A 12,959-nucleotide genomic window follows, 5' to 3' on the forward strand; every position below is an offset into this window, starting at 1 on the left:
CTCTGTGCAGCAGGAGCGGCAGCTTCCTTCATCCCTCCCACCCTGTGGGTGTGTGGGGGTCGGGAGTGCACACTTGGCAAACAAACCATGGCAGGGCTGGTTTGCACACATCTCATTGGGGAACGAGTGAGATGATGCTCTTTTGAAAAGAGTGTACTGGTGTGTTGTGCTGGTTTGAAGTCCTGTTAAGTCATACCGGTTAGCTGGAGACTTTCTCTTTGCTTCATTTATGAGATAGTCTACCTAAGAGAAACTGCTCGTGTCACATATCTATTGTGTATTGTTACCCAGGCAAATAATATTTGTAAGGTGAGGAAAAAGTCTGCTGAGTTACAGAGTAATGTGTAACACAATTTAAAAGAATGCCAATTTCAAATTATGTATTTGTTTAATCTTCAAAATCAGACTTTTTTTTTTTTAATTGAAAAGTAAAAGCTAGTACAAAGGTGTTCCAGAAAAGCAGAATAGAAATTTCTGTTGAAGGGCTTCTGTTCATTGCTATAAAAGGAAATTGTATTTAACAAGTTTCATGGGATTTGTCCCAAATTAAAAATAGAATAGAAAGCTTGTTATCTCTGCTGTATTAGTAAGCCTGACAATGCAAATAGTGGCAGAGAGGGAGACATACCTAATCAAACCAACCTGATAGCAAAAATGGGTTTCATGTCTTCAAGTGCAAGGGTACCCCTTGGATAGTTCTGCTCACAGCAGTAACCCAGAAGTTTTTAATTTATTTTTTTTAGTATTGAGAATGAATCCTTTATTGGTGTGCAACACAAAAAGCTTTTGGGCTTGCCAGTAGGAATTGTTAAATTAAAAGGTTATTTCCAGAACACTTGTATCTCATCATCTGAGGACCAGAAGCAATTAAATCTTTACAACTGTGCTGGAGAGGACTGCCTGGAATGGAAAAGATGAGAAATTTTTCAAGATGTTGAAAGGATTGTGGTTCTCGGAAAAGACCCATTTAAGAATAGTTTATGACTGTTGTAGTTATAAACTCACTGCTGTAAAAGGAATGTGCTGCATATTGGCAGGCTACCAAGTCAGGGAAAATGAAAGTGCAGCTCAGCACTATTTTAGTACATCAGATCTGGGAGGAGCAGGAGTGGGGGGGAATCCCAACTGACCTATATTTACTTTCCTTTGGGAAGTATTGCCAGTCGTAACTATTGGGAAACAATCTGCAAATGACAGATGTATGAGCACTTGCAAGACTGAGAGACTCAGTGGTTTCTGCCCTTAGCCGGGAATCCTCTTTCATCCCAGGTTTGGGGACTCCTTACTTGTCTTATTTCTTCCCTTCCTTGGGGTCTCTACGTTTTTGTGTCTCTTTGCATTTCATCTGTTGATCACAATGCTTGTGCTGTCTTGTCTCTATGTTAATGGAGTCTCCTTCCATTTTACTACTCTCCCTAAGGACGAAGCAGCAGTCCCTTGAGCAAGGACCCTCTTCTGTATTACTTAAAGCAGAAACAATTGCCTCCCTACTCCACTCGTACTCAGTGTAGCATGGATGTCCTCTACATCCCCACAGGCCACATCCTTTGGTTGTCTAGAGGGGATAAGTATCACTGTTCTGCTGTGTGTAAATGTTAGTAGTAAAATAAGGAGATACCAACCCCACAGTTTTCTTGTCTATGGGAGCCAGTTGTCTAACAGGGAGGCATTAATATGCCTTTCCCCTTGTTGCTTTTTGGGAGTGTACAGCCTTCAAAAACTCATTTGTTTTGATTATCTTCTCACTTCTCAGGCTTTTTATATTTGGCCCCTGGACACACCCTCGGGCTTTAGCCACATCAGCCTTGATGTGGCCAAGCTGTTTTTTTCCAAGCAGGAGAGGGGAACAATGCAGTGGTCAGTTCAGCATACAGAAGGGGTTATTCCTGTGAGAGACAGTGAGCTTTCCATGATGCTAGAGAGAATGTTAGCTCAATTTGGTAATTAGATGAAAATTAAATATATGTATTTGTTTTCTGCTCAGATGTAAGTGTTTTTCTTTTATAAGTATAAATAAATTTGCTGTTCTGGAGAACCATTCTAATACAAATGGAAACACAGATATATGGTGCCTTCTCACACAGCTTATCTTTTTGTCAGCAGTTGAAATCAGTGAGAGTATGCTGAATCGTGTGCAGAGGTTTCAAAATCTGGTTTGTTTCCAAGAATTTTCATGATTGTTTTATTGGAAAGATAATAATTTTAGGTTGTATGAAAATCTAAAATCTGTTGTGGGAATCTCAACTCTCTTAGATGGAGGACCAAAGTCTGGATAATAAAGCTCGGACTAAAGGCTGAACTCCTAAAAATATCTCTGATTCACCTCAGCAGGAACCTTTATGCAGCCTAAGGATAAAGTATGAAGGGTATTAGTCCATAAGGTGATGCTTGTCAATTGTGTATCACAGAGTGGGACTCAGTGTGAACTGATGGGCATTTCTGCTCATTCTCTTTTCCTGCTTTCCTCTGTTTTTTGTCTGACCTCAACCTTTAGACTTTTTTTCTTCCTTCCCTATTCCCACCATTAACAGGAGGAATATAGAAGGCATTGCTGCTGAAGCTTCCTAGCTAGAATATGATAAGGATACTTCAGGAGCATCAATACACTGGACTGCATAGCCCCATTTCACTGAAGGAGGACTGGTCTGTGGGCACCGTGAGGAAGCTGAGGAAGCTGTGGGACTGGGGAGGGCCTTGTGCACCCCTCCAGCTTGAGCAGGCATGGTGTGTGTCCTGCTTATTGTGCTCAGGTGGTGTCTGCCACCTCCAGCCCTGCTGGCTCTGCAGGTGCAGGGGCAACTGCTACAGTTCATGTTAGGAAACACTGAATAGACTCCCCAGTTAGTGATGGTTCTGTTTGCTTTGCAAATGATCATTCCCATAAGTTAGGGCCGTTAAAACACCTGGATCTGACAGTATCCTAAAGCATATGTGAGCCAAACTGGTTCTTGAAAATGTCTTCGGTGCGTTTTGGAGGAAGGCTTTCAGGTTGGAATTTCAGTTGCTCTGGGAAGGGTATAAGAACAAAATCCAGTGTAAAAGAACATGTAAAATTCAAGAAGACAAAAAGGTCTTGAACTTCACTGTTTAGGCTCCGTTCTAATGGCAGTACTGACTTCAAGTTTAAGCCTTCACATTTTCTTGGTGTTCCATTCAAATATTACGAGGTATGGCAGTAATTACCTCTTTTATCAGGGCACAATGTAAACTTCCTAAAAGTAGACAGGATTGCCATTTGGTTTGCACATTCCAGCACAAGCAGCTAAGGGGAACATGTTTTAATTGAGAGTCTTAAAAGTGAAGTGGGAATTGAGGTCCAATACTTCAGATTTCTGTGGCTGTAATTGAGAAGCTAACATTGTATAGGGGGGGGAATATATGCTGACGAGCCTGCAAGTCATATGCTACAGTACTTCTGTTGATCTGTAAGGTTAATGCAATTTCATTTAGAATGCTTTCCCCCTCTTCAATAAGTCTTTGAGAAGCTTAAATTTGTAATTATTTTTATTGTTATCCTAGCTGTTAATGATTAAAGTATTTTATTCTCATCAGACAGTGAGCTTTTGCAATGCATTTTAATAGCAAATAGCAAATCAAAAACTTTTGAAGACACCTAGTTTGCATTATCAATAGATGTACAAGCATATGAAAATCTAGAGCCTAAAATCTCTCTTTAAAGATAAATTTCATAGAATCACAGAATGCTTTGGGTTGGAAGGGACCTTAAAGTTCATCTAGTTCAAAACCCCTGTTGTGAGCAGGGCCACCTTTCACTAGACCAGGTTGTTCAGAGCCCCATTCAATCTGGCCTCGACCACTTACAGGGATGGGACATTCACCACTTCTCTGGGCAACCTGCTCCAGTGTCTCACTACTCTCAGAGTGAAGAATTTCTTCCTAATATATAATATAAATTATCCTTTCTGAGGCTCTTGTCAATTGCATTTACTACTTTGTGCCAAACTCTTCAAATACAGTATGCTGCATTGAAACTTGCAGTTGTCTAAAAATATAATTATAAAGCACAAATGCATATTTAAAGGATGTGTATTTTTTTTGAGGGCTGAAGGCTGCCTCCTCATGGTTCTCTCAGGCTGTTGGGAGGCTAGGACAGCCCAGGTAATGAGGTATATAAGTGTGAGAATACTTTGTACCCTGCAAAGCGTGCTAGTTTCAGGATTAGAGATCTTGGACTGGAGTAGGAACTGGAACTCTTTCCTCCTTTCGCTGATAAATAACCAGCAGTCATCAGGCCCCTGCTGAAAAGTTTTCCTGTACTCCAGTCTCCTGCCACAGCTGGCAGCTTCACGATGGTTTATTAAACATCTCTTACAAGCTGTTCAACATTGCCTTTGTCTGCGCTTTGGCATACACCATGACAAACCTGAGACATTACCTGCAAACAGTAAAGTCCCTTAAAGCCACCAAGTGCAGGTGGAGAGCAGGAAAGACCAATGTCTTCGGTGTTAGCAGAGAAGGTGCTAAGGGGAAAATTACTGGGGAGTAAATAACTGTTTAGAAAGACAGGTCAGAAAAACAAATTGATAAAGACATGATCTACTGAAACACTTGCTCATGTGGTTCTCTCTTTAGGCTGCACTTTTTGTTTCTGCAGTTCCCAAGGGTTGATCTGCCCTGTCTGCTGACTCTGACTGGCAGTAGCTTTAGGTGATCAAAAGCCAAAATAAATTTAGGTGATCAAAATAAATTAATTAATTAATTAATTAATAGATAATTGTTAAAACTGAAATAAATATATATATATATATACAAAATACCCCACTAAGTTCTGTCAGGGAAACATTTGGTTAAAGTTTGCTTTGTGTCAAAATATATAAGGAAACCCTTTGCAAAACAACCATTCAAACTTATTGCTGGACTGAAAAAAACTTTACAAAACAAACACTGATAAAAATTAAACTGTTAATTTAACACTTGAGTAGACTCCCAGGCCTTTACTTCTTTCTAACTGGTTTGGCTTTCTTTAGTGTGGCAATATTTTTGCTCTTTGCTTTTTCCAGTGACATAGGAATTCCTGACAAGAGCCTGGGAGCCTGGCTCTCTGACTAGTGTGTTCCTATCTCTTAATTGTTTCCTGCCCTCCAAATGAGGCCAGAGACTTGGGGCTGGGGGAAGGGAAATTAGAAAAAAGTAGAAACCTCACATTACTAAGTTCTTATTATTGGGGCAAGAAAAAACCCTGATCCTTCCCTTGAGAATTTGTGGGGTTTTTTAAAAATTTACTTGTAAAGAGCTAAAACTTCATGTTCTTTCTTGTCAGGGCTGGTATTCTCATGTAATTTTAGGAATTCTGGACCTGAGTTGTCAGGAATAACACTGAATATGGAAAAATTTAAACCAGTAGTGTTACAAGCTCCCGAGACCCTTGATGTTTCCCCTACTGCTCTTAAAAACAAGATGTGGTAATATCAGAATTTAACCTCTCAAGTTGCCTTCACCCAAAGAAATTTTTCTAGTTGCAGACAGAGGTTGAAAAAACATAACCTGAGTACATACAAAGTTCTTAATTTCCGAAGGACAAATTTGACAGACCACCTATGTTACTTTATAGCTAATAATTTTGGGGCCAAGCTTATGTTTTCTGAATGTCCACAATGGACAATGTAGAAGCTCTTGAAAGCTGGTGGTTCCTTAATATTTGCCAACATTAGGCTCCTAAAAGGAAGGCTTTCCTGGCGTTAAAATGTGTATCCTAGAAAACTGCTTCTGAAGTCCAGCTAATGACATAGTTACTGCTCTATTTGTATTATCTGTACTTACAAGATTTACAAGCTATCACTGAACATGGTGTCCATCTTATGAGAGCCAGAGAGATGGAAGCGCCATGTTGTACTCTGTTGAAGAGTGAAGTGCAGTGAAGGGGCTCCAAGGGGTCTGACGACTCCTAGGACTACAGCGGAGGAGCCAACATTGTCCTGGGTGTTGCAGACAGCACAGCAAGAAGGCTGTGTTTTTAAAAAAAGGGCAATCCACCAAAATAAACCCAAAAAATGATGTGTAAAATCATCATGTCCTCCCCTGAATTGAGAGTTTTGCTCTGACCTCTTCATGTAGCATCTGTCCTTACAGGAAAGTGGCATATTGCAGTACTGGGGGGCGGTAAGTCTGTGTGGTGAAAGTGCAGCGCTGTGGTACTCACTGTGGCTCAGGCACATGGCAGTCGTGTTAGCACTGTTGTCCCCAGGCCACCTGACCCTAGCACTGGCAAGGTGGGGTGCTGTGGGAGTACAGCTGGGCTCCCTTGGGGCTCAGGCAGGTACCTTCAGCACCAGCATGGGGGCTTTGCTTAGCCTATAGAGGGCTAGGTGTGTATAGCATGGGAGGTTAAACCACCAGCCATCTATTCCCAGGATGGTGTTTTCACAGAATAATTTAGGTTGGAAAAGACCTCTGAGATCATCGAGTCCAACCTTTTACCCAGCACCACTTATCAACTAGACCATGGCACCTTGTTGGGCAGCCCATTCCAGTGTCTAATCACCTCTTCTGTGAAGAAATTCTTAAAGCCCAACCTAAACCTCCGCATCGTACTGTTAACAGCCTGGGAGAAGAGGCTGACCCCCACCTGGCTACAATGTTCTTTCAGGTAGTGGAAGAGAGTGGTAACATCACTCCTGTGCCTCCTCCAGGTTAACCAACCCCAGCTTTCTCAGCCACTCCTCGTCAGACTTGTGCTCCAGACACTTCACCAAAAACATTTCCCTTCTCTGGACTTCTTCCTATGTTTCTTGTCATACTCTGGCTGTAAATCAGAGACATAAACATGTCACCTGAGCCTGATAAAGGCTATGGCTGAGCTTGTATGCACGACAGAAAAAGCAGAGGAAAGATAGGAACCTGTCTCAGTGTTACTGTCATTCTCCCTAAATCTGTTCTTTATACCGATGGAATTGGCAGGTGGGGTGAAACACCTCCAAACTGAATGCATTAATTGCAATGAGTTTGACTTTGCGCTTCTCTTTACTGATTCTTCACAAGTCATTCTTATAGGGCTCTGTAAGCTTACGGCAGCAGGGTTTGTGTGCATACTGTACCTGGCACTGGGAGGCCTCCTCCCACTGGAACGACTGGGCATTGATATAATGTATAGAGTAAATAGAAATAGCAATCAAAGCATCAGCAATAAAAGAATAAGTTAGATTAACTGCAATGAAGTACTTTCATGGATGCTCAGTGTTTTTTTATTGGGCTCTCAGGTCTTGCATATTCTCCAAGTCTTTATGAATACATGAGGGTAAATAATAACATTTTGAACACTGAAATTCTTGACATTTTCAAGAGGCCAGGGTCTATTTTATAATTCCCGGGAATTTAAAATAATTTCCTCTTAGGTGTTTACAGTTGAAAGAGGGAGGGAGGAGGAGGAGGAGGTCAGGGAAGCAGCGTCTGTCTGGGCCGTCAGTGCAGCGCCTCGCAGGAGTGCGGCGGGCAGCGGCCGCCAGGCGGCGCCACCCGCGCGGGCCGGTGCCGGCTAACCGCCGGCAGGGGGCGCTCGATGCCGCTGCTCCCGGAGCGCGGCACCGGCGTCGGCTCGGGACAGCGGGACAGCGGGACAGCGGGACAGCGGGACAGCGGGACAGCGGGACAGCGGGACAGCGGGACAGCGGGACAGCGGGACAGCGCCGGCTGCGGGACAGCGCCGGCTGCGGGGCAAGGGCGGAGCTGCGGCGGGGCTGCGCGCAGCCCTCTGTTCTCCTGGCGGTCTGCTCCGGAGGGGTTGGCGCTGGTTTTCACGCGGCTCCGCTGCCGCTATGACAGGGACATGTTTGTGATGGCGCTCACGGGCTGCCTGCCCCGCAGTGCCCTACCCCGCCGCCGTCGGGCCGCACGAGGTGTCGGGGTTCTCGCGACAAGTTTGGTTTGGATACGACCGAGGGAGGCGTGTACATGCGAGCAGGTTTCTGTCAGATGCTCTCCAGACTGGTTTGGTAATGGGTACGGCTGGGGACTGGGTCCTTGTTATAGTCATGGAATTACCACAGAACGGTTTGGCTCGGAAGAGGTCTTTAAAGGCCACCTAATCCAACCCCCAGCAAAGGGCAGGGACAACTTCAACTACATCTGGTTGCTCAGAGTTCCGTACAGCCTGACACTGAATGCTGTCAGGGATGGCTTGTCTGCACCTGTTAGGGGCGTTCTGTAGAAGTGTCCTTCCTCGCAGAGTCTTGTTCTTCAGGACGAGACCGCGGTCCGTTTGTCCCCCGCTGGCACAGCCGCTGCTGTGGGCCGTGGCAGGACTGTGCCCCCGCGGCTCCTGGGCTGCCACGGGCCGGAGAGTGAGGCTGAGAGGAGGCTGGGAGACCTGCCCTGCTGCTCCGCAGCTACCTGGGGCCTGAGCCAGAGTCCCAGAGAGTTTCTATACTGACTTTGGTTGAGGATTGGCTCCAGTCCCGCATCACATAATCTTCTAAAGCGAGCTGTGGCTATGCATGGCTAGGCTATAAGGCAGCTGCATTTCCTCTTTCCCATTGTGGGGTGCATGGAACAATTAGTATTTGTGCATTAAACCCTTCTGAAATAAAATCTTTTGACTGCCATCTCTCTGTTTGCTGTATTTGAACTGGCTGGAAAATTGTTTAAATATATCTCATGGACAGTTTACAACATGAATTATTTCCTGCCTTTGAAAAGCCATGATTTTAAGATATCTGGCAAGTTTATTACAAAGAAATGTCACATTCCTCAAACAAGTCGTCAAAAGAACAATTTTTAACGAGTGGTTTCCAGCATTCGCCGTTCAGAAATGTTGTGGAACGGGATCTTGGTTTAAATAAAATAAATTTAAAAAGCTTGCATGTTTGATCTGCCCAGCATTCCTGGGTGTTCAAGCAGGATTCCTACTATCTAGCTGAGGTTTACCCCTGCACTTGTAACTAGGCTACTACCCCAAGTTGCTCTCAGCTGAGTATCTAAAGCAGCTGTTGTGAATGCCCCCTATAAAAATGTGCAGTCCCTCTCACTTTGTAGCATATAAAATGGTTTCACTGAATACTGTGTAATATGTATCAAAATGTTGGGGGGTAGGGTAGCAAAAATGCGTTAAATGCACTAAGCAAAGTGCATTTAGAATTGTGCTCTCGTGGTGGTCTTATAAAATTTTAAGTATTGTTTTTTTTCTGTGGTGTATCTTAACATTTTTGATGTTTTAATTTGTTCTCATCTTTTTTTTTTTCTTTTTTTTTTTCTTCCCTACTCAGCTCTTGCCCCTGTTCTTTGCCTCTGGTTTTGTTGGTGAGGATATCACAGTGATGTCTGCATTCAACCTGCTGCATTTGGTGACAAAGAGCCAGCCAGTGGCCCTGCGAGCCTGTGGGCTTCCCTCAGGTTGAATGGGTGCTGCTTGTTGTGTCATGCATAATAAAGGCCCTTGTAGGAACGGGTGTCTCTGCTGCAGGAAACAATGTGCTATGGGTTGTTCTGTTTAAATTTTCCTTTGAAGCAGAAGTGTATTTGCACCTTTTTTTTTTTTTTTTTTTTTGGTAGAAATCACTGAGTTGAGTGAGTGATTTCATATCCAAGATTTTAAGAAGCTTGGAAATGCTGACTTCCTTGTCCAAAATTCTGTCTCTTAAATTTTATATTATTATTTTCCTCATTCTTGGCAAAAACTGTGTAATTAAACTGAAAATATTTTATTAAATGCCATTCCTAATTTTTAAAGAGAATGTCTGAAAGAATTCCACATGTTGATTGCTATTGAAATGTAGGACTTAAAAATATTTTTCAAAGTATTTAGCAGTATCCTATAGTTATACTCCATGTGTTTCTTTTCACATTTTTATTATAAATCAAGTATAATTCAAGTTCAAGTTATACTGAAAATCATGTACAAAAAGTGTGCAGAATTTAAAACTTAATTCTTTCATTCCTCTGACAGCATATTCCTTAGTTAAATGACACTTCTCTACATTACTAAGTGGAAACATGCAATTTAATGCCCACATGCAGCTGCACTTTTCACGTAAGGTCCAGGTTTGTCCATTAGATCTGGGAAGGGTGCCATAAGACCCCATCTTCATGAATTTATTATATCATGAAAACTTTGAACCTAAGTGTTTCGTGTTTCACCTAAACGGCAACAGTCTGTAATGTCAGCGTAATAATGTCAGTGTACAGGGTGACGTGGGAGAAAATAAAAGCTGTACTAATTTTGAACATTACTAGAAATTTTCTTGATGCCCAAATAAAAAAGGTACAGTCCTGGCTGATCTGTGTTTGAAGCCTCAAAAATGGGCCAGCTTGGGTGTTTGTGCTGTACTCACAACTGGTTCATAAGAGTGCAGAATGTTACAAGCAGTTTCTCCCAGACCTGGACTTAGCAAGCATATGGAGGTGATGTTTTAAAGATTTTTTTCAGTGATAAGACATTAGTTTTCAAGCTGATGGATTTTCCTAAAGCATATTAGACTTTATTTGAACTAAATCTGAGTCCAATTTTTGCAGCATTTATGTTCCATTTCCCCCACATGTGCACAAAACTCCTATTAACCTTGATAGGAACTGCAAACACATATTGAGGAAGAGGGAGAATAACCCACATTGTGTCAGCTTGACCTCAGTTTCCTGTTATATTTGCTGCTGAGCCAGATTTAAAATCCTAAAAATATAGGGTAAGCATATTTCCTTAGGCCTCATTATGCATCTTTCGATGTGTGCTCATATTGCTGGTGTCTACCTTAACATGGGGGCACTCAGTCTTCTGGCCATTTTGTTCCCACTCTGAAAAGGAGGATCTACAAGCTGATCAGCTAGAAATACACACAGCCCATGGGAGGTTTTGCTGTTCCTGTACCTGTTTCCAAAAGCACTGCATTAGCTGTTTTATCAAGTTGTTTTTCTGTCATCATCCAGTAGTCACATTTTTGAATAAAAAGTTAACACTACTCTTTATTCTCATCTCTTAGATCCCCAACTGTGGGACCATTAATAGATTGAGTTCCTCTGACTGACTACTTTATAGAGATATATATAGAGAGAGATATTTATATATAATAAGCCCAAATTCATCTGCTAACAGTGGAATAATATGCAATCACTTATCTCACATATTTTAAGAGTAATCTAAATTCCCCAGATGCTTAAAAATAAACATAGGCTTGCTTTGCCTTTGGTTTGGGTTTTTGTGTGTGGTGTATTTCAGGAGTTGCAAGTAAATGGCATAGCATATACCAAATAAAGCATGGGAAGGAAATGTAGGGCCAACATCTGGTTAAATGCCACAATGCCCTGTGACTTTGGCTTCTGAATATACAGAAAACACCCCAAGTTCTCATGAGTTTTTTATAACATAACACTTCGGGCTAGTACTTTTCCCACCATCCGGTACTGTGAATTGCAGTCCTGTAACCATAACACCATGCCATGTGTTCACCAAGTCTGGGACAGTGTAGAGCTTGGCCACCTTCTAATTCAGAGGCAAATTCAATATGGAACGAGACTTTTTAACCTTCTGGAACCCCTTCTGAGGAAGCAAAGTGCCATCAGAGCAGTAAACTGAGCTTTCAAACAATGTTTTAACCCTATACAGTTAAATATTTGCAGGACAAGGACATGAGTGAAAGTATTGTTTCAATTTCTATATTTGGAATGCTACCTCTGTCCTCCCTGTAAGGAACAAAGTAACACAATGCAATATATAATTTATATTTAATATATAGTTGCAGATCAGAAACAAGGGATTTTTTTCTTCTCCCCCTTCCCCCTCACCCCCAATTAAATTAATTAAATACTATTGGGAGGTGTCTTAGAATAGAGATGAGCTGTCCCTTCTTTGAAGTACTATTTTAAGTAGAGAAGTGTTTTTACTTGCTCTTTTTCTGTTTGTATATTAGCACCTGGACTGCGAATCTGTTCTTCTAAATTGTATTTTTAAAATATTTTCTTGACTGAAGTTAGGACTAAACGTTTCAATGTGTGCACACCTAGTGCACTGTTGCCCATAGCATTTTTTGTAGGCAAGATGGCAAGTCTGAGCAGGAGCAGGCGCCCCCAGTAGATGGCACTAGGCATTTGCTGTTCTGCACAGCTAGGGCTACATGAAAAGCTTCCCGTCTAGGAGTGATTGGCTCAGAAAGCACACCCTGAGACCTTAGGAACATTTGCAAGTATGTTAAGAAGAGTGAGAATACTAGGAAAAAAGCAAAATCTTTGCTCATATGCAAACTACCAGCACATTGATTTAAGGTTTCTTCATTGTCAGTGATGACTACAGCTCCGTTGTGTCTGTTGTGTGACACAGAAGTGTTGGTCCTTGGGCCCATTTCATTAGAGTTGAATGTTCGGAATTTCTTTGGAAATGTAGGATGCACTCAGCACCTGCCAGGATTTAATTCACAGAAATTAAGTCTTTAAAAAAACCACTCCAAAATCACAACAATCACCATCAAACTTTTAGTAAAAAACTACTTCATCTCCTTTATGCATACTAAGAAGCAATTGATACAAGTCATGAAAATGCAGACTCCATGTACATATGTTTTCTGAAGCAGACCACCAAGCTATAACGTTTAAAGATAGCTTATATTGCTTTGCTGTGTCTTTTAATTATTATGGGTTCTCATTTCTTAAAAAGACCCTTTATTTCTTTAACACTTTGAATGTTGTGCTGCTTACATCACATTTTTTGCATGTGATAATTTGGCTTTTCAAATATAATAATTTGATAATTTGGCTTTTCCTCTTCTACAGATCAAAGATAATTATGGTGCTTGTAAAATTAAGTAAAAGTAATGATAAAGAAATTACAGGGGTAGACTTAGAGTTGGGGGCTTTTTTCATATAATAAAGTCCTAGGTAATATTAAATTGTTGTGTAGTGTTTAATTACTAAAATAACTACTAGTAGGAAACCGTACTTTTCTACCATTAAACTACAATGCATCTGTATGAAGATGGTGTTGGGCATATGGTGTAAGTCTTTATTAAGTAAATATCTATAGT

The 12,959-nt window shown here is 41.7% G+C and overlaps 1 protein-coding gene across 2 annotated transcripts in view; it reads left to right on the plus strand.

Moving 5' to 3' along the window:
- The window catches only part of MSRB3 (methionine sulfoxide reductase B3), an 81,238-nt gene that overhangs the window by 10,631 nt on the left and 57,648 nt on the right, over positions 1-12,959 (plus strand). Inside the window, exon 2 of one of the 2 annotated variants that reach the window (XM_066183194.1) lies at positions 9,219-9,345. In XM_066183194.1, coding sequence (XP_066039291.1) covers positions 9,219-9,345 — 127 coding nt within the window. The remainder of the gene's footprint in view (positions 1-9,218; positions 9,346-12,959) is intronic. The other variant, XM_066183195.1, reaches the window with a different exon arrangement.

This window comes from Chamaea fasciata, unplaced genomic scaffold (assembly GCF_029207755.1).
Source record: "Chamaea fasciata isolate MVZ Bird 193981 ecotype frontalis unplaced genomic scaffold, bChaFas1.0.hap1 SCAF_5, whole genome shotgun sequence".
In the NCBI taxonomy this organism is placed as follows: Eukaryota; Metazoa; Chordata; class Aves; order Passeriformes; family Sylviidae; genus Chamaea; species Chamaea fasciata.